At 38.2% G+C, this 22,587-nt stretch overlaps 2 protein-coding genes and 1 pseudogene across 2 annotated transcripts; 2 read left to right on the plus strand and 1 right to left on the minus strand.

The window, feature by feature from the left end:
• Nucleotides 1–3,809: 3,809 nt before the first annotated feature.
• On the minus strand, nt 3,810–4,424 carry LOC122029134. Its single transcript, XM_042588084.1, has one exon. It carries the CDS (start codon nt 4,422–4,424, stop codon nt 3,810–3,812), a length of 615 nt encoding a protein of 204 aa, XP_042444018.1.
• A 1,194-nt stretch (nt 4,425–5,618) lies between these two features.
• On the plus strand, nt 5,619–5,690 carry LOC122030722 (annotated as a pseudogene).
• Nucleotides 5,691–9,824: 4,134 nt separating this feature from the next.
• On the plus strand, nt 9,825–16,133 carry LOC122030133 (U-box domain-containing protein 10-like). The gene is made up of 4 exons (XM_042589288.1): nt 9,825–10,402; nt 14,054–14,170; nt 14,292–14,714; nt 14,811–16,133. The coding sequence occupies exons 1-4, from the start codon at nt 10,046–10,048 to the stop codon at nt 15,885–15,887; spliced, it is 1,974 nt and encodes a 657-aa protein (XP_042445222.1). The 5' UTR covers nt 9,825–10,045; the 3' UTR covers nt 15,888–16,133.
• The last annotated feature ends 6,454 nt before the right edge of the window (nt 16,134–22,587 follow it).

Below are 22,587 nucleotides of genomic sequence, written 5' to 3' on the forward strand. Positions count from 1 at the left end.
TATCTTGGGAAACTCTGCCCCTTCCATCATCCCAACTTGGGGAAAGTGGGCATCTGTTCGATGATTCTTTTGTAACAGAAACCCATTGGAATCATTTTCATCCCTGTATTAGTTTTATGTCTTTCATACAACAACCTTAAGGCTCCAGGAAAGTTTGATTGTCTCTGGAAAATTAATCTAGTATGTTGCTGCCATATATTTGCAAATGTAGATAGTTCTTAAAGATTTGTAGAAGCAGATGTAGTTTATTTCCTTGGTTCTGGTGGCTTATTTACCATTAGAAAAGAAGGAAAAATATTATTGAGTATGCTATGCTTCTTGTTTCCAATTCTTGGGCATTTAAGATGTTTAGTTCCTTCATCTAATATTACAAGTAGAGGGAAGGCATTATGATGAATCATATGATGACATCGCGAAAAATATAGTAATTGAATTACTCGACTTTCTCTTTATATACATGTATATGTACTCACTGTTGGGATTGTTTTGCCATTAATTATTAATGTAAAAATCTATTGTTGATAATATTGTAGGAAGCTATGAAGAACTTTAAGCCTCCAGCTACGGAAAGTGGTGATGCAGATCCTTTTCTTACTATTATGGGCAAGGATTATGATGGGCGTCGTAGACTTTATGGAAGAGGAGTTACTAGCAAGATGTTGAAGAAGATCAGTGGTGCACAGACTTCGTCATATATGGTGTCTGAGGAGGTTTTTGAGTCTCTAAGAAGTACTGCTGAGATTGAACAAAGATATCATAGAGATAAGGCAGAATTAGAGCACTTGCAAAAATAAATTGAAGCTAATAATGAAAGGCAAAGGTTGGAACTGGAAGAGATGCGAAAGGACATTGACCTTCAATGGGACAAAATTGTTGAAGATATAGTCCAGAAGGTTCTTGCAAAACTACCTCCGGAAATTGCAAGAAAATATTTTTCCTAAGGTATGTTATAGTTTTATATGTATTTTCTTAAGATATGGTTACTTTTCGTCCATCTTGTGGATTGCCTATTCCTCTTCAAATCTTTCATTTACATGCCATGTTTGCCTGATAAGACACAGGCAGGTAGAAACTGATTGTTGTACTTGTAACTTCTCTGATGTTAGAAAATCCTGCGTTACTATATATTTAGAAATACATGAAAATTGATAGATTTTGGTCTGGAAGAATTGGCTGTGATTGTTTAGCATCATAATTTTCTATCTTCCAAATTATGTTGAAGGTGACATTCATGATCTCTAATATGCTTTTAGAGCTTGGAATTTGTTTATTTCAAGTATGCTCACAGTCATGGTCACGTTAAGGAACTTATGCATAGTTAACTTCAAGGAATTTATGTTAATTTACATGGTTGTAAAGGCAATTATCTTTCCTTATGAAATGCTGGAAACTCATTTCATGGCAATTCATGAATTACCAAGTCACTTACCATTTCTTGCAAAACTCTAGTGTATTTTATACCTCCGAAAATTGAAAGTAACCATTTTCTTGCAAAACTACCTTCGGAAATTGCAAGAAAATATTTTTCCTAAATTACTTACCTTTTTTTATTATAGGGCATAATTTGTTTGAAGCCATGATGCTTTTTTTCTTCCTGCATTAGTAAATTGATGAGTGATATACTTTATTATCTTATTCTATCTTAGCTACCATGCCCATCGGCTAATGTATTATCTTTGGTTCATGACGTTCTTATTATTGAATTGGTATTTTGTCATCATTGCAAGTTGCAACACATGAAATCTTCCATTGCAATTTACACAGATTTGTCAAGAAATGTAGGAAAAAGAAGATTCTTCCATGGTTTGTTTGTCAGGTTACGTTTTTCATGGTTCTCTCTTTTTGTTGCTTAATCTTCTATGTTTTTGAGACAAGCAAAGAGTTTGTGTTGTGATTCCACTGTTGAAACTTTAGTAGCATAGGCATACTCCTCCCTTGCTTGTGCTTGCAAATTTATATGGATTTGGTAATAATTAACTTGGCAGTACTTTTGGAGATTGCTACTTTTACATAAGGATGATAAATTTCTAATAATTTGTAGGAATGGTAACCTCAAAATTTGGAAAGTGACATACCTTGACAACTTTTGAAGTACTGAAAGAACTTTTTTTCTTGGTTGAGCTCCATTTAAGTTCTCCCTTTCCTTGTTCAGTTAAAAGGCTTTTCCTCTTCTTATATTCTTGAGTTGTTGATTTTTTTTTAAAAAAAAATTGTTGATAGCCTGTTATTGGTTTTAGTATGTGCAATACTAATGTCCGGTTTAATATTGAAACTGCACAAGTATGTTTATCTTTATTGGCAGAATTGAATTGTTTCTTTATATATTCTTTATGTTGTGTAGTGCGCTTTACTGATTAATGTGTGTTGTTGTTTTTTATTTTCATGACTGGCAGGATATCATTATATCTTTTTTTGTGAGCACGTTCAATGCATGGACAAATGACTTTTGGGGGATTAATGAAGTCAACCACATATTACCATCTGTTGGCTTTTTGTAAATGAACATATATAGTTGCCTTTTTTGGGGAATTCATGAAGCTAGGTATTAATTGATGACTTATGTATATTTTTAGATGCTAGTTGTTGGGTTTTTGTAAAATTCTTAATCAAAATATAGTGTGGTATAACTTTTGCAATACAATGATCATATTTTGAATAATATATTTGTACAAATGTGTTTGATTGGATAGTAAAATTACAATATCAATAATATATTGGTGAAAAAACAAGTGTTACTATTAATGGGTAAAAGTGCTACATTTTAAAAATAAAACACAAATCTAAATGTTGCATATGTATCAATAAGTGATGCGTATAAGAGGTGAAAATTTTAACAAAAAGTGATGCATTTGCTGAAGAAAGTGTTGTATTATTGGGTTAAAATAATTGTAAAAAGTGTTGCAATTGCTTAAGAGTAACAAAGAAAAAGTGTTGTCGTTGGAAGAAAAAAGTGTTGCATATAGACAAGCATTGCCTTTGATATATATCCCGACGGTTTAAGAAAGTGTTGCATAAAATGACAAAAGCGTTGCATTATATCTAACATGACAGGACTTGATAAGATAGAATGAAAAACATTACCTTAAGTATAATGCAACATTTATATGGTTAAAAACAACACTTTAGTGGTGATATCTTAGCCTCAATTTGTAGTAGTAATCTAGGCAAAAGTGAGCTCTAGAGGTGGGAAATCGGGGGGTGGTGAGGTGTAGTAGAGAGGAGAAGATTTTTGGGAGAGGGGGAGATGAAATAGGGTTTCTTGGAAGAGGGGGTGGCGTGCACGGGTTGAGCCACGACCGTGTCTTATAGACACGGACGGGTGAAACGGGACGTTGCATGGGCGTGCAAGGGTGCACGACCTCCTTCTTTCCTCCTCTTCTCTATATGAGCCGCACGGGCGTGCCAGTTGGCACGGCCAGGATCTTTCTCCTCTCTGGCAGGGCTGCATGATCGTGCCAATTGGCGCGGCCAGTGCCTCTCCCTTCTCTACACAAGTCACACGGCCATGCAGAGTTGCACGACCCATGGCTTTAGTCTCCACGTAGGCTCCACATGGCTCAAAGTGGTTCGTTCTTCGTCATTTCGACTCCTCCATCGCCTCCACACCCATGAAAAGCGCTCATGACCAGCTCGTGGAGGCTATACACATCCTGAAAATGAAATACCCAAAATAAAATACTAGACTAAAACTCACTAGAGAAATAGGACAACAAAAAGGAATGACGAACTGGGAAAAAGAACGAAAAAAAACACTTGGGTTACCTCCCAAGAAGTGTTTGTTTTAGGTCCTTAGCTCGACCCTGTTTCCGTTAATGCGGACTAAACCCGTGGAAGGATGGCTCCCCACCTAGGGTTAATGCTCTAGCCTGTGCCTTCAGTTTCACTTGTGCAGGACAAATGTATTTCATGTTGTTTGCTGGAGGAGAATTCTCATGGGAATTGCACTCCTCAACTTTGTGCATGTTGATCTTGATAGAATGTCCCTGAGGGGAGGAGTTACAGATGGAGGAATCTGATAAATCGAACTCGATCTTTTTTTTACCGATCTCTAAGGATAGCTTGTGACCTTTTACATCGATGATGGCTCCGGCTGTGGCAAGGAATGTTCTTCCAAGGATGATTGTTATCTTAGGGTCTTCCTCCATGTCTAAAATAATGAAATCTGTGGGAACTATACACCCACCCACTTCAACTCGCACGTCTTCCACTACTCCCATCGGATATCTACATGAATGGTCCGCTAATTGAAGTGTCATAGTGGTCAATTTTATGTTCTGGAGGCCCAGCTTCTTGCACAAGGAGTACGGAAGCAAGCTGACACTAGCCCCCAAGTCGTAGAAGGCTCTTGGTATGAGTTCAGGACCAATTTTGCACGGTATGGAGAAATTTCCTGGGTCCTGAAGCTTCGGTGGAGGATTCGCCATAAGGAGGGCGCTGCAATTCTCTATTAGTGCTACAGTCTCGAAGTCGCCCTTCTACCTTCTGCTAGATAATATTCCCTTCAAAAACTTCACGAACTTCGGTATTTGGTGCAGTGCACTATCAGTGGTACTCCTATGCAGATTTCTTTGATCTTCTTTAGAAACTAGTTGAACTCTTCGTCTTTCTGGGATGTTATAAGCTTCTGAGGAAAAGGGATCGCTTGATTTTGTGGGGCAGCTTGAAAAGTTTCTTCAACCTTCTTAGTAGCCTCTTCTCCATCCCTGTTTTGAGTCTGATTGGGTAGCAGGAGAGAGGACTCTTTCTCCACATCAAGCTCCTTCTGAGTGGTGATTTGAGGATCTCCCATAGTACGTCCGCTCCTCAGTTCAATGCGATTGCAATGTTCTACTGGATTTAAATCTGGTTTCCCTGGGAATGTGCCCTGTGCTCTCGAGACAGACTGAGCTATCTGAGCTATCTGGATGTCTTGCATTTTTTGATGTTTTATAGAGTTTTCCAACCTCTAAGTCAGTTTTTTGATCCCGTTTCTCATCTCCTTTTGCTCTGAGAGAACTTCCTCAAGAATCTTTTCAATCCTGGACAGTTTTGAGGGTTGTTGTTGTTGATAGGTCTATTACCCAGATTGATGGCTTTGTTGTCCAGGCTGATAATTCTGATGTGTTGGTCCTTGATCCTAATTATTTTAGTATGAGAAATTGGGGTGATTCCCCCATCCATGGTTGTATGTATTGGAGTACGGATTATTTTACCTCTAATTGTAGCTGGTTATTGCATTACACTGCTCAAGTTGGTTCATCTGTGCTTGTATTGGTCCAAAAGGGCAAGTGTCTTGAGAATGATCCGTACCTCCACAAGTGTCCCAAACACATGCTATTGCATTAGTTGTGTGGCCTCCCATTGCATCAAATTTCTTGGTCAGAGCGTCTAGCTTCGCAGACATCAGTGTAACTGCATCTATGTCGAATTTCCCTGACGCTTTAACTGGATTCCCTGTAAAAGAGCCGCAGGATCTTTCAGATGCCCATTGATGGTGGTTCTGCGCCACATTTTCTATGATCTCTTCGGTTTCATCGAGACTTTTGTTCATCATTGCTCCTCCTACTGCAGAATCAAGAGATACCTTCATGTGGTAATTTATCCCATTGTAGAAGGTGTGTAGGACCAACCATTTTTCAAGGCCATGATGGGGGCACTGTCTCAGCATATTCTTGAATCTGTCCTAAGTTTCAAATAATGATTCTGAGTCTATTTGTTTGAAGTTGGCGATCAGGTTCCTCATGTGAGCAGTTTTGCTGGGTGGGTAGAACTTATCCAGAAACTTCTGCTCAGACTGCTCCCAGGATGATATGCTGTTTGCTGGAAGTGAGTTCAGCCATTGCTTGGCTCTATCCTTCAAAGAAAACCCGAAGAGAAGTAGTCTGACTGATTATGGAGGAACCCCATTTACATTCATAGTGTCACAGATCTTATAGAACAACTCTAGGTGGTGGTTTGGGTCCTCATGTGGTCCTCCTCCGAATTGATTTTGCTGGACCAAATGGATTACTGCGGGCTTGATTTCAAAGTTGTTGGCTTCAATTGGTGGTCGGGTGATACTAGATTGAACCCCTCGCGCATACGGTGTCGCGTAATCTTTCAGCAATTTGTCGGCCATTTCTGAGGATTCTTCCGCTGCTTGGAATGCCTTCTGTAGATTTCTTCTCCTCCGAAATGTCTTGTCAATCTTTGGATCAAAGGGTAGTAGCTTTTCTGAAAGGTTAGCTCTACGCATGCAATAATAAGATATGACATATGATAGCGGAATAGAAAATAACAAAAGAGAAAAAATGAATGCAAAAACTAAGAAAGGAAGAGAAAGGGAAAGCCTAGTCTAATCCCATATGATTTTACTAATGTTATCAACGCAGTCCCCAGCAACGACACCAAAAACTTGTTACGCAACTGCAAGTGCACGATTTTGTCGTCAGTAATAAAAATATCGATCCCACAGGGACTGGTTATAAGCACTAGAAATCGATCACTAAGGGTTAGCTAGACCATCAATGGTTGTGAATAATCTAGGAAAGAAAGGTCGGGGAGAAAAGTCGAGAGCTGGTAAGTCGAAGTGTCTTGGTTATGAGGAGCTCTAGGAGGTCAGTTTCATTGTGGTGGTATTGATGTGTCACGCTCTATCCTACACTCGCTGTCCTTTATCATGCAATTACCGGAAGCTAAAGCGGCTATCCTAAGTACCGGAGTAAAAAAAGACCCTAAGAAGTCTTGTCACAGTTTACCCTGTCACTAGGGCACCTCGGTAAATCTTGAGGACACGACTCTAACCGGTAAGTTAGGGATAGCGGTTAATGATTAAGTTTGGTCTCTTGCTTCCTTGAGGAGAATTTGTCTCTCCCTTCAAGGAAGTACCCTAAACGTCCGTGAACGGGTTACCCCTGTCACTAGAGCCCCTCGGGTGTACGATCTAGGAATAATCCCTCTACGAGGTTAACAAGTTCTACGCAATCAAGTAATTGAAACAAAGCATAAAAGATCATCCAACAAGTGCAAGTACAATATGAGTTTCACATCAAACCGAACCACAATTACTCCCTAATCCTAGAACAAAGGATCTACTTCATAAGTGTCAGAGAAATACCCAAAGGCATAGCGTATACAAACATACAACTTTTAGATACGGAGAAAGAAGGAGAGAATATGCTTATCCTATGTCGATGAGTGGCCTTCGGGTCCAATCCTCTGCTTCCCTTATATAGGCTAGGGTTGGCTGGGCCACACGACCGTGCAGGGATTGCACGGTCGTTTTCATTTCATCCTCTGATGGCGTTGCACGGCCATGCAGGGTTGCACGGTCGTGTGGTGTCTAGCCTCGGTCCCTATTGCACGGTCATGCAAGGGTGCACGGCCGGGCACTTCCTGGTCTCGGTCTTAGGGTGGCAGGACCGTGCAGGGTTGCACGACCGTGTGTTGAACTGCCTCGGTCTCGGTTGCATGGCCGTGCAGGGGATTGCATGGCCATCCACTGCTCCCCCTCTATCTGATCACACGGTCGTGCCAAGAGTGCACGACCGTGTTCTTCGACTTGTTTCGGTGCGTTGGTAATCGTCGTTTGTGCTCCGAAAGTTGTTCCTGTCAACACAAAACCAAACAAAGAGTAGATATCCGAACAAAAGAATATATATAATGAATAGAAGATGAAAGAGGCAATTATGCAACGAGTATATATAAATAAATTACGTGAACGTGCGCTAAAGTGTGCGTAAATGATCATAATATATGCACACATCACCTTCAACCCTCTTTAAAAGGGCTACTCGACCAAGGCTTCAATGCAACTTATTCACAACTCTTCTACAAGCCTTTGCGTGATCATTCGACAATCCAACTGCTCTAACTTTGTCCTGCTGCTCTGCTACGACGCTTCTGTGCTCGACTACTGCTAAGAAGTTGTCTAACACCAAGCTCGATTCGACAATCTATAAGTGTTGGGCAACAAAGTTTTCTTTGTGTATTTAATCACTGCATAAAGGAAAGTGTAGCTTGTTACCTTCTCCTATCTTTACTATTGTACTCGATTCTCTCTTTCGGTAGTTTCAGAAGAAGATTATAGTAGATTACCTATCGATATGGTCCGACGGATCATGAGTCTTGGAGTAGGAGTCGCTGAAGGCTCCGAACTAAGTAACCGACTGAGTTTTCTATTTCGCCGTCATACTTAGTGTTTTTGCTATGTACTTGTTTTCAAAACTGAAAAATAGAATTTTTAAAATCATGTGATTTATCCCCTCTCCCCCCCCCCCTCTCACGTGCTCAGCAATCCTATACTCTATTATCTCTAATTTTGACCACACCCTTCGTTAAATCCACTTGCAGCACCATGCGTCGCTGTCATCAAATCCCTCCTCTCTCCTTCCTCATCTTCAAGCCCTAAAGCAAAGAAACGCAAGGATGTCGTTGTTCGCCAGCGCAATCTCAATCTTATCCTCTATGAACACTACCGTTGTTGATCCCAGCAGCAACGTCGTCACTCTCAACGTTGCTGACTAGATCTTCTAGACCACCACATAAACAAGGGCAGATCCTCTAGACCGCTTTTTGCGGTCCAGGGGATGGCTCCTAAACATGTATTGGTGGAATATATGGTCCCCACTTATAAAATAGGTGGGGACCATTCATCTCCACTAATGCATTATTAGAGACCATCCTTGGTTCGCAAAAAGTGGTCCAGAGGATCCAGGCTCCGCATAGACCCTCTCGTTGGCTCTGGTTCACTCCTCTCCTCGTTTGCCTCCTCGGCCTAAGGTAGCATTGCTTCTTCCATCCCTTTCATTGACCATGACCCAGAGCTCTTCGCCTGCCGCATCTCCCTCCTCTACATGGTCGCCTTCCCTCTTATTATATAAGGTTGCTCACTTTCGACCCCCATGCGCATGGTTGAGGGCAATGTAGGACAAGGATGGATAGAAGAGTTCTGTCCATTTTTGAATGGATAAAATTTTAATCACAAATAGATCAACGGATGAATTTATAAATCTATCCGTCTGTTATTTTAGATAAAATAAATAATATAAAAGAAATAAAATTAATCCACTTACACGAAGGAAACAGTCGAAATGTTTAGTTTCTGAATCTATCCTCCGAAATAAATAGGATAAATCCTACACATTGATAATTTATATAAAAGTATTTTAGATAAAAAAATTGTAGATGAAGTACTTATTTTAATATATATTTTTTTAAAAAAAACATTCTTTAATGATGTAGATAATTAAACAGCAATCCTTTTAAATTTCTACCATCATAGTTTGTTTTTAATGAAATCATGATGAAATAAGCTAAACATTCCCCTAATTCCTCACCCTTGGCCTTCCTGATTGATTATTAATAAGTTGATTTTTCTATTCAACTTTGGTATTGCCAGCCACAACCAACCAGGTGAAGCGGTCCAGTGGGTGGGCAAGCTGTACCCAACTGATTCTTTCTCCTAAAAGCCAAGAAAAACAAAAATAAAAAATAAATAAAAACTCCAAAAGTAAACCGCTCCCTCACGTTAGTCCCCCTCAAATATACCCACATAATCGATGCGGGTGCTCAATCAAACAAAGTGTTCGAACAACTTGCTATCGGGAAAAATATAAATGATCCGTCACCCACATCTTTAACCGATGGGAATGGGGGGTATGTTGGAGGGTAATTTGTCTACGGGATTTCAGGATTAGACGCGACTCTGTTTCTTCTGGTCGTAGGTGGCGTCCCCGTCGTACATGTTGCCCTATTTTAATTCGCCTTCCAACTGTGCGCCAACCATGTTTTGGACGACTACCGCTGCTTTGCTTTTAATTGTCGATAAAATTTTCAACCTGTTAAAAATTGATCATTCCACTTTTTAAATGTTTGTTAAGACTTACAACCTTCGATTATTTGTTTTTTTTCCCCGTTTGCGTCAGTTTTGTCGCTTTGTTTAATCGTCTTCGCGCTGTGTCCGCTCTCTCCCGCGAATCTCTCCGCCTCTTCCCATCTATTTTATCGATATGCCGTTGGAATCTGCGCCTCACTTCCCCCGTTTTGCGCCCCACAGCCGCAGAGGGATCCGGCTGCCGCCGACTCAATGGCCTCACCACTGGGCCTGGGCGCCACGGCGGAGGCAATGCTGGTCCTCGTCAGGGAAATAGCCACCATGGGTGCCGACCTCGCCTCCGCCGCTTCTCCTGGCTCCCTTGGCGCCGACTGCCTCCGACTCTCCCGGAAGATCTCGCTTCTCTGCCACTTCTTCGAGGAGATCCGGGACTTTGCCGTCCGATCCGGCGACGCAGCCCAGCTGCCGCCCGCTTCCTATGAGGCCTCTTCCTCAGCGCCGCGGCAGCTGGACTCATTTTCGTGCTTGGCTGATCTCTTAATGGCCCTCGAGGCGGCTAAAAGGTGTCTTCTGATCTGGCAGCGAGCGAAGCATGACAGTGCCTCCTTTGTTAGTCCTTCCTACCTCTATTGATTCTTTTAGTAAGCCAATATTAACATGTAGGTTAATCTGTGAAGTAATGGATAAACTTAATGTGTCCGGCTTTGATATATCATCACTACAACCATACTCTTTTTTCTATGTTATTGTGATTTAGTAGGAAATTTACATAAAATCCCACTGAATTAGAGGATGCATAGCTTGCTTAACGAGAACGTTTTTTTTATAAAGTTGATCATCACAGGGTACGTACATTATTGTAAGCATCAGTCTTCTAATATCTATCTATCATCAATTGCAACATAATGACACAAACTTTCATATTTTTCCTTCTTGATAACACCAATCTTACAATATTCTGACCACTTTCATCAACAAATGCAGTTTTGTCTTATGAGGCAAACTGTGCATCAATTGATAAAGAATTAGAGGGAAGCATTTTGTCCTCCAAAGATCAAATTACTTCATGAATTGCTCTCAAATATCAAGAGATATATCAAAGTTGACCCAAATTGTGTTGTATATGAAATAATTGACAAATTCACATAATTATTTTTCTTAATCGCTCAAGCATTTGATGACACAACCACCTACCATGCTAGAAACACAAGCACACATTTCTCTAGGTTAGGGTGATTGATGTAACAACCACAACTTCAAATAATATGCCAAAATCCCATGTTTTTTGATTAGAAAGCGCCACAAGTTTCTAGTTGAATATTTTATCTGTCTATTGCCCACACTCATTCATATTGGAGCTGAGAGACTTGCTTGATGCACTATGCAGTTTGATGCACAACACAGTATTTTAGGGATGAAACTCCTTAATGGGCTTGTTGGGGTGCAAGGGAATCATACCATTGGTGGGATATGCTCCTGAATCCCAAACAACTTCAACTTTAATTGACTCAAGCATATCTATGTTTACCTACCAGGTGTTCATGCATCCTGATTTGGTGCCAAGTCATTCCTATAAGATGCTAGTCTGACTGTCCTGGTGCTGTGCTGAACCTAACAGGCTTACCATCCTATGAGATGATTATCTGACCTTATTTGATGCTAACTGAACTGAGATGGTGCTATGATGACACTTTCCATCAAATCAAATGTTCAGTTGACTGAATTGGTGTTGTTTCAAATTTCCATTTTCTCTATGGAATCAAATTGGCGTTCTCTATAGAAGTTTCAGACAGATCTCATATATAGCATATGACTTGTTAATTTCAGTATCTGATATGTGTCAACCCTAGGTTCCTTAGTCTATAAAAAGAGAGATAAAATCATGTTGTGATTAATTGTAGAAAAGCTATGTTGTTATGTAAATTTTCTGTTCATAATAAGAAGTATTTCAATAGAAAAGCTTGCCAAACCCAACAAAAATTCAGTGTTCCTCACTTATTCATTCTTATTATCTTTATTGCTTTTTTCTTTAATTTTTTTTTCCTTCTTCGTGTTCTCTACATTTCTCACTTCCATATCATTGTGTTTCCAACAAGCAATTATAAAGAAGTATCACATGCCATGCACTTGCCTCCGTTCCTTTCTCCACACGTCCCCATGCAATTATACTCACCTTTTCATTCTGTAACAGAATCTATATATTTTAAATCTCAGAGTGGCATTCTCCTCTTATATTTCCTGAATATTTCTGTCTGGATTTTTTTCAGAAAATTATTTCAAATTGCAGTATTCTCTCTGTAGTATTATTATGGAATGTCAAGGTTTATTCATCCAGCTGATTGGACAGCAAGTTTCATTTACTGATCTTCGGATTCTCATGAATAGGAATTCTTGCATCAACCTTCTTGAATATTGTCAGTAATTAACACCCTCTATTATTACAATTTTATAGAATCATACATAGATCATTAACTTTGAGATTTCCTTTGTGTATTTCTTTTATGTTACACAGAGAACTATACTTAAAATATACAGATGAACTTTAGCAAAGATAAAAAATTATGTTATCTACCTATTTTTATATGTATCTTTGATGTGATTACGTTTTCTCTAAACTTTATCTAGTATCATGTGTTCTTAGTAAGTGTTGGTCCTACCAAAAGACAACCATTGGGATCGTATAAGGTAGATGCTCAAAATTTTCACTTTTTAATCTCCCTGCGCACTGCTAGAATTATTTGAAATAAAAGATGTTTTTGAAAAGGTATTCAAAACATGGAGAAGAACGAAGAAAGAAAGAGAGCTCCAGGAGCTCTTAAGATTTTCATGGGGAACTTTCTTTATATTTAGAATTTGGAGGGGATTGAGACGCTTAAATATGAATTCTTATATAAATTTATGTTTAGTAAAAGGTGGATTTAGTGGAGATATCGTATGCTTTGCATTTGATAGAATCTAGTGCAAAGCATAAGACAGTTCTAGGTCACGTACAACTCACATGAGTTGTGTGATGCACCAAAGTGTATGGCACAACTGTGTGATCATATTCTTGTGTGCATGCACGTCTAGCATGACATGTCACCCACATGTTGCACACCAGCATATGTGCCAAATAATATTTACCTGTTGCATGTGAGATGATGGTGCTTTGTTAATGTACTTTTCACTTCACATATATAGACCTTTGCAAGTCATGTGAAGGTATGTTTTTATTTTATTGCCACATAGAAAGCCAAACTCTGCCTCATGAACCAAGCTTGGATATATGTAACCCAAGAGGCACAATAAGGGTTGAACTCATTTGCATAGGTCTAGGAGTGGGTTGGTGATAATCACTTTAGATGCAAGTGCAAGTTCACAGCAAGCTGTAAGTCTCCTCTCCCCCTCTAAGAAACACCCCTTTTCGTCCCTCTAGAAGAAGCTCAAATCACCAGATTTACATAATTTAGTGGGTGGATTCCATCAACCTTTTCTTTGAGTGAGATGGACCATGGACTCTTAGTAATGCAAGTCATAGAAGAGTGAGTGTTCTCGTTTTATCCTAGAGGAAATTTGTTAGACCACTATGCCACACCATTCTTGGGGGTGAATTGAGCCTTAAAGTCAACAAATTGTTTATTACTACATGCTTCAAAATTGTTTATTGCTATAAGTCAACAAATTATCACTCCAATCTGTCAGCCACCAAATTTATTACAGTTTCTATTGGTGCATGAAAATACGGAATCACTGGCGCTAAAAGATTGTGTTAGAATCTTTTGACTATTGTCATAGGAGCTATAAATCCATTAAAATTGTGTTAATTTCTTGTCATTTTCTTGTATGTATTCATTTTTCTATTGACTCGGAGTTTGAAGTCCTTCATTCCGCACACAAGATAGTGTTGGAATTGCTCTTACTATAGAAGATGAAGATTCCACTATGGGGCTTTACATTTAGGGTGATTCATATTCCAAAAGCACTAATTCCAATCTACAAAGGGTGGTTTGAGGCAATAAATTCTGACCTCTACCTTATTATGATTGATCCTACCAAATGTTTTTTATAATATTGATACCAATAAGAAATGATAGATATTCCTCAACCTAAAATATTTTCTTTGTAGTTCGAATAACAACTTAAGTTTCCGGTAGACTTGTTGACTGCTTATGAACTTCTGTGCTATATTTTTCTTTCACATTGTTCCATTTTTAACATAGTGAAATCTGTCAACTGTTTGCAGTCATTAATTTAATGGAAACCTTTGGTGTATTACTATAGGATGCGAAAGAAAATAATATCACTATCCAATTCCAGTATGTAACATGGCAGCTTGAGAAAGTTATTGGAAACTTATCGTATGAATACTTTCAAATTTCAGAAGAAGTCCAAGAACAGGTAATATGCAATGAATTCTTCTTTCCAGTCAATATTTGTTTAGGGAACATGGGAATCAGATTCAGTGTAATGTGTTATACTAGGTAATCTCTTATCTCTATGGTGAAATATTTCTTTGTAGGTTGAGTTAATTTGTGTCCAGCTAAGGAGAGCAACTGAGAAAATAGGAGCTTCAAATTTAAGAGTATTTTTGGAGATTTATGATATGTTATCACAAACCCATTGCAAGGAACTCAAACAGAAGAGGACTAGCAGCTTGCCAGTATTTCATATTGAAAATATGGTGAATGGTGATCAGAATTTTGAAGATATAGCTGAGTTAATCAAACAACTTAATGGAATGCCTAACCATCAGATGGACAAAGAACTGCCAAATATACCTGACTCTCCATCATATGCTTTTAATGGTGATAATCAAATCAGCTTAACCTCACTTGACATAGAGGAAACTAAGAAACCTCAGTCTTTGCTGATTCCTGAAGATTTCAGATGCCCAATATCCCTGGAATTAATGAAGGATCCTGTTATTGTTTCCACAGGACAGGTAATTAAGAAAATAAAATTATAGGTTGAAGTTTTAGGTTATACTAGATTATATAGGGTTGTTTAGATGTTTAATTTCTTCTGTTCAAACTTGCAGACCTATGAACGGATCTATATCCAAAAATGGATTGACTGTGGTCACAAAACATGTCCAAAGACTCAGCAAAAGCTTCAAAACCTTACATTAACACCAAACTATGTTTTGAGAAGTCTAATTATGCAGTGGTGTGAAACACACAAGGTTGAGCAGCCATGCAAAACTGTGAGTGGATGGATAAGGAAGAGTGATGGCACTTTCCATGAATTTACAGGGGACAGAGCTGCTATCGGGCTTCTGGTGCATAATCTCTCAAGTAGGACATTAGAGGATCAAAAATCAGCTGCTGCTGAACTAAGATCCCTTGCAAAAAGGAGTACAGACAACCGAATTCTAATAGCAGAAGCAGGAGCTATTCCAGTGCTTGTTAAACTTTTATCAGTTAATGACCATAAAATCCAAGAGCATTCAGTGACGGCGCTACTTAACCTTTCTATTTATGATCACAACAAAGAATTAATAGTGATGGCTGGTGCTATTGTTCCAATTTTTCAAGTTCTTAAATGTGGAAGCATGGAAGCAAGAGAAAATGCCGCAGCAGCCATTTTTAGCTTATCACTCATTAATGAAAACAAAATTACTATTGGAAGTATACCTGGAGCTTTTGATGCACTGATTGAGTTGCTCTACAGTGGAAGCAACAGGGGAAAGAAGGATGCTGCAACAGCTTTGTTTAACTTGTGTATTTATCAAGGAAACAAAGCTCGAGCTGTTCGCGCTGGAATCTTGTCACCCTTGCTTAAGATGCTCCAGGATCCATTGAGCAATAGCATGGTAGACGAAGCATTGACAATATTGTCTGTTCTTGTCAGTCATCAAGAATGTAAAGTGGCTATAGCCAAGGCAAACATTATTCCTCTTCTCATTGACCTTATAAGGACTGGCCTGCCTCGCAACAAGGAGAATGCAGCAGCTATATTACTAGCACTTTGCAAGAAAGATAATGAAAATTTGTCATATATAGGGAGGTTAGGTGCCGTTATACCTTTGACTGAACTAGCAAAGAATGGTACTGACCGGGCAAAGCGCAAGGCTACTTCTCTACTGGAGCATCTTAGTAAGCTGCAGGTGCTTTAGTTGACATTCCTTTTCTTAAAATAATGTATGCTGGGATGATACTGAGTTATGTGCAAAACTTGTAGATGTCAAATTTTATATGCATCACTTGTCAATTGATTTATTCTTTGCATAGTGTGCAAGAGTTTCTTCAGTAGTGTGATCAATCTCCAAATTAATGTGTAAAACAGAAAGTTGGTGTGGTTGCTATCTGTATTGATTTTGGATGCCTCTGTATATTCATTATCAATCTTTCACTTTATTGTACTAGTTACTCCATTTTAGGACTGTTAATTTATCTCTTTATGTGACAACTAAATAGAAGGTTGATTAAAAGATTTTTAGACATTGATAGATCATAGTTTAAGTGACATGGAGTAGGGTAATGAGATTATATATATATATATATATATATACTCACTCATTTATGGGTAATCCTTGGGCACCTGCTGAGTGGTAAATTGATTTAGTAGTTTTTTTAGGATTTAGGATTTTGTCCAAATATGGTTTTCAATTCTCACGTAAAAGGAGGTGAGAATTATATATATATATATAAAATTAAGAGTAGGTACTCATAGGTTGCTCATAGATGAGTAAGTAGGGTAATAAGACTTTCTCTCTGTATATAACTTTCAAAGGTGTAGCCGTAATTCTTAAACTTATTTGATCTTTTTTGCAAAAGTGCAATTAGAAAAAGGTAACGTCGATTGATCAAAGGTTTAAAGTTATGGAATTCTCAATGGGTGGATGTAACTTTTAGATTTCCTAAAGACACTTAATTTTCAATTTATCCCTCTCGCCAATAGCCGATCAAATTTCACTTTTTCTAAAGCATCTGAACCTTATTATCCAAGCCACCCAAACGTCATGTTGAGCTTCGTGCTTATCTTACGTCTTCCTGTTTTTCATGCGTCTATTTCCTCACAAAACATATTTCGGCAGGATTTCAATAGAGTAAAAAGGTGAAGAAACTTTTTGAAGATGGGTTGTTCTCTAAAGAAGATTGATTAAGGTTTCAACATAGCAGCTCATTCGACAATTTCTCATTTATTCTCTTCAAGATTTTCTCATATATGTATTATATAGGCTACAATATTTGTTTATTTGTAACAAGATTTTCTCTACTATGTAAAAATACAGTCTGCAATATCGAGTATTTGTTTTAGGATTTTTTTTTGTTGTCCATTGCTGTGTAGCTCTAGTTTTTGAAAAGAACAATTTGACGATGTGAATACAATCACCTGAATGTTAATGATTTGTTTTTTGATATGAGATGTTTATGTGTTGTGCAAATGAAAAAATATATATTTAGAGGTGTCTTCAATGTACACTTACTACTTGATATTGAACTTTTAAACCTAGAAGATGTATAGTAGTTCTAACCCATAACACAGTGGTGCTGAACATTATATTCCAGGTCAAAAATTCTAAAAAAAAATAAATTAAACTTAAAGTTAAAAATTAAATTAAACCTAAACTTAAAATTAAAATTAAATTAAACTTAAAATTAAAATTAAATTAAACGTAAACATAAAATAAAAAATTAAATTAAACTTAAAATTAAAAAAAATAAACTAAACTTTAAAATTAAATTAATCTTAAAATTAAAAATTAATTTAAACTTAAACTTAAAAATTAAATTAAATTTAAACTTAAAATTAATTAAAATTAAACATAAACTTAAATTAAACTTAAACTTAAATATTAAATTAAGCTTAAACAAAATTAACTTAAATTAAACTTAAACTTAAACTTAAATTAAATTAAATTTAAAATTAAAAATCAAATTAAACTTAAAACTTAAATTTAAAATTAACTTAATTAAAAATTAACTTAACTAAAACTTAACTTAATTTAAATTAAAAATTAAATTAACTAAAACTTAAGTTAATCTCCCATGCCACCGGATCCATGCGAAGTTTATAAAACAAAATTTCATGTACGAGTTTACTAAAGCCTAGATCTACACTAGGAGAAGGATTTTACCCTCGATGCGATGCCCTTCACAATCCCGCTCGTCCAACGATTCGCCGGATCTCGAGATCGTTAAGTGTACGATCCTCTAGAAGTATCCATACGAACAAACTAGGTGGAGAAGACCAAACAAAGGTGCGCTAGCACCTTAGATGGTGTTCGGCCAAGGAAGGAGAGCGAGAAGAAAATTGAGAGCAAGAGGAAGAAGATGGAATGAATGCCTTGAATGAAAATCAAATTTTCATTCCATACAATAAGTGGTTGGCCACCTCTTGGAGTTGTAACCTCCATTCTCTTTAATGTGGCCATTAAAGAGGAGATTTGTAACCTCCATGAGGTGGCACAAACATGTGCTAAACATGATGATGTGACACATCATCATTAATCCTCCTAATGTCAACTCACAAATGAGGTGGCAAATAGTCAAGTCAAACTTGACTTTTCATCTTCCTCTTAAGTCAAGTCAAACTTGACCAAATCTTTCTCATGGTTGATCTAATCTAACCATTTGATTCAAACCAACTTAATATAATGAATCTAATTCATTTAATTAAATTGATTCAATGAGTCATAATCTAAATTAGACTCATTGAACACATGAATCAACTTGAGTCCAACTCAATTAGTTCAATTAGGATTACTCTTAATCCAATTTGATTCATCACATAAATCTAATCCTCTTAGTTCATCATATGAACCTAATCTCTATCTAATTGTCTTTTGTGTGTGACCCTATAGGTTCTTATAACGTTGGCAATGCTCCTAAACCAATTTAGAAGCATAAGTAATGAGCGGTATCTAGCAACACATCATTACTACCCAAGTTATAAGAATGTTGAGATCCAACATTACCTTGTGACTACTAATTGTGACTCCTCACAATATGTGACATTGTCCTTCTATCCTAGACATCTAGATTGATCAATATGAGGCATAGACCGTGTCATCCTCTAATCAATCTAAATCTTGAACTCCAAGTAGACTCACTCAATCAAATGAGCTCAATATCTCATATTGACTCATTTGGGCATGACCATGCACTTCGTGGTCTCACTCTATTAAGAATACCGATGTCGCTCCCGTCATATAGGAGGGATAGATCCCATCTACATCACTCACATCTCTCTGCATAATTCGTTACATACCCAGTAATCACCTTTATAGTCCACCCAGTTACGGGTGACGTTTGACGAAACCAAAGTACATAACTCCTTATGTAGGGAATCATGGTGACTTCAGGTCCAAGGACTAGTAGTTATACTAATAGCCACATGAGAAAGTATATGATACTCATATAACAATCCATGATACTTTCTCATGGCGGGTCATTCAGTATACATTTTCCAATACATACCCATGTGTCAACTTAATATCTCTATATCCATGACTTGTGAGATCAAGTCATCGAGTTGACCTACATGCTAGTCTTATTGCATTAACATTGTCCCTGAATGTTAATACTCGACTAGAAATGATTAAGAGTAGTGTTCTCTATATCATCTCACTATCGATTCAACTAATCGATTGATATAGGTAAGAACCTTCTACTCAAGGACGCTATTATACTTAGTTATTTGGCACCAATCCAAGTAAGTATAATAATCAAAATAAATGCCTTTATTAATATACAAGAATATGATACAATGAGTCCATATAACAATCATCAAATGATTGGCTCTAGGGTTTTAACTAACAGGATAGTGGTTGCTCCAAATGTAAAATACCATAACAAAATAATAATAAAATAATAGAGTTTAATGGACGAATAACTTTAACGGAATTTTTTAAAAATTTTAGAAATTTTTTAGAAATTTTTCGGATCTCATATGACGAGTTTAAGGGGACAAATTTATAGGCTTGGGGAAAGCCTGTTTGGAATACCACTCAAGTGGGAGTTAATTGAGAAATTAACTTAGGTTTTAATTAAATAAACCTAAGTTATATATTTATAAAACCAAATTATTTTCACCCGAATCACCCGTGCCCTAAGCCTCTCGACGCCTCTCCCTTCTCCCCTCTCGCGTGACGCCGAGCCACCGCCGCCCCAACTCGTCGCCGACCCCTTCCTCTTCCCCAAGCTCTTCTGCTTCCCCAACCCAACGCCGCCCTCCTGACGCCTCGTTTCCTCTCCTTCCTCGCATACAAAACCAAGGAAAGCCCCGAGCCGCTTCCCTTCTCCTCTGCTTACCAAAGCTTGATCCACCGCCGACCGGGAGTCGTAGCTTTTCTTCTTCCCTCACATCTCCTCCTCCGTCCGAGCCATCCCACACAGGGGCATCATCGGTCAAGATTTTATCTCCTCTACCCCTACCTTAATCTCCCAATCTTGTGACAGGTAAACACTGATGTTATGCCCTAGATCTCGATCCACTGTCGACCGAGATATCTCTTTTCCACTGCTATAGATTCCTGACCGATATCCCCAATCGCTCACTGGGAGCAAAGCCGCATCTGGTTCCGATTCGGTGGCAATCATTTGCGCTGCTGCCATAGAAGCCACAAGGTTCCAGCAGCAATTGATTTCCAGCCACTACATCCATGTTAGCCGGAAGTCTGCATAGCTAGAACCTTGGTCATCACAGATAGTTAGGGAGGAGGAGGTAAGGTGCACAAATTATTCTAGAATTAGGTTGTGGAATTGGTGTGTTGATTTCTTGATCTCCTTCTTGATCCGAACAGTGAGGTGGTTTCCAGCAACTACTCTTCCGATAGTAACCATCCCTATGTGTGGATCAACAAGAGTGGCTGTGAGATTGAGGTAAGGCGTAGAGAATTGGACCTTTGTTGTAGATTATGGATTGAGTTGGGTATTGTAGTTGGTTGTTCATGTGTGAAAAAGTTTATGTCGATTGAGGATTATTAGAGTGGTTAGATGATTATATCGATTAGGATTTTTCCTGAGGGTTTGCATCTTTAGGTCTAGCTACTTGTTGCTTATCTGATTAGGTAAATTGTATAATATATGATTTGCAGGACGTTGATTCGAGACAAGCGTGACGTGGGGCTGGTTTATCATGATCGACAAATAAAGGCGGGTACCTTTGACTTATCTTTTTGATACTGTCATTTTGATATACTTAGTAGGTTATAACTAGTAGTAATAGTTATATTTTTTTATATGCCTTGGTATGCCACTACTTAATACCCGTAGTATGCCCATATTGTGATCTGTTATGCATTGATATTTATATCCTCTTGATTTTTGCCATGTGTACTTATGTAGTGACATACAATGCATTATTGGTTACAGGTCTAGCTACTAGTTATACTTGGCATGCATACCTAGTTTGTTACTTGGCATGTGTACTTAGGTTTATTACTTGTCATGTGTACCTAGTTTATTATTTGGCATGTGTACTTAGGTTTATTACTTGGCATGTGTACCTAGATCATTGTTATGGACTCGATTTTCTTGTTGGTACACATTAGAGGAGGTTGGTATTTTCAGGAGTTACATGCTTTATTGTCATGCACCATTTTACATGATTGCATGCTGAGCGATTGTCGGCTTCATTGTTGTTGAGCACATCGCTAGTTACATGATTTGCGCACACAACCACTCATGGGTTAGTGGTATATCAGACAGGGTGTGTGTAATTTTCTCTGTCAGGGCTCCACTGGTCCGCTCATGGGTAGTGTGATTACAGCGTGGTAGTGGGCAGAGATCCCTCATCTTGACTATGACACAGGGAGATGAGAGCCTTGACTCCCCTACTATGTTTGGGGTAGAAGGATAGGTGTACTCTGATAGCATCTTGTCCATTCGGTCACTTAGGAGTAGTGATGGCAGAGTGCACGGTTGTCATAGCCCTACCACTCGGTCTCACCATCGCGTGTCAGATGACTGACTGGCGTCAGGGGTGACCATGTCATTTGCATCATATGCATGGATTGCATTTATTACTTGTGATTGTTGTATTTTGGATGCTGCATTTTTATGGTTGCATATGATTAACATGCATACAGGATACATTATGTATTTGGTTTGATGACCCTGTATCTGTTGGAGAGGTTCACACCTTTATGTCAGGATAGGAGACCCTAGTGAATATAGATTTTCCCTTTTTTTTTTCAATTTTGCATTACCTGTTATTGTTCAAGAGACTATACTCCATGATTATTACTGGTAGATATATCTTACTATTCATGTCTGCACGATACCTGCTGCGTATGTTATACTCACTACCCCCTATTTTTCCTGTTGTTTTCAGATTAGCACATAGATATGTCATGTCGCTTGGAGTATCCTGTCTGCCGGTCCCACGTCACATAAGAGGACGGTTTTACCTTGCTCTTGTTTTTCTTTCATATAGTCTTTATGATTTTGGCATGGTATTGGTGTTTAGCCATGTGGCTATTTAATTGTATTTGTTTTTTTTAAGGTTGTGTAAGCCTAGACGGCTAATAGTCTCTGTTTTTGGTTTATGGGTCTTTCCTTTTGTTTTCCGCTGTAGTTTAGTACAACCATGTGGGTTGTTTAATATATATAATTACATGGTTGTAATTATTTTGTTCCAGCCGAGTGGGTTGAGTATATAACTGCGTGGTTGTGTATATTCTAGCCGTATCGGCTGATGTATGTATTCTTGTGGTTGTATTCATGTTTTAGATTGTCATTAGTATAAGGAAGATTCTGCAGGATTTTCCTCTGGCAGGGACTCCTCTGAGGTGCTGCGTATGTATTCTGCAGTATCAGAGTTACAGGTTTACGATGCCTATTTTCTTGTATTTTTGATTTCATGTTTTG

This window comes from Zingiber officinale, chromosome 10B (assembly GCF_018446385.1).
Source record: "Zingiber officinale cultivar Zhangliang chromosome 10B, Zo_v1.1, whole genome shotgun sequence".
Taxonomy (NCBI): domain Eukaryota; kingdom Viridiplantae; phylum Streptophyta; class Magnoliopsida; order Zingiberales; family Zingiberaceae; genus Zingiber; species Zingiber officinale.

What these genes read in the sequence shown, in the direction of transcription:
- LOC122030133 (XM_042589288.1), top strand. Translation starts at nt 10,046, where the DNA reads ATGGCCTCACCACTGGGCCTGGGCGCCACGGCGGAGGCAATGCTGGTC. An exon ending in CAGAAGAAGTCCAAGAACAG is followed by an intron (nt 14,171 to 14,291) that starts GTAATATGCAAT and finishes ATTTCTTTGTAG; the next exon opens with GTTGAGTTAATTTGTGTCCA. An exon ending in TTATTGTTTCCACAGGACAG is followed by an intron (nt 14,715 to 14,810) that starts GTAATTAAGAAA and finishes TCAAACTTGCAG; the next exon opens with ACCTATGAACGGATCTATAT.
- LOC122029134 (XM_042588084.1), bottom strand. Translation starts at nt 4,424, where the DNA reads ATGGCGAATCCTCCACCGAAGCTTCAGGACCCAGGAAATTTCTCCATA.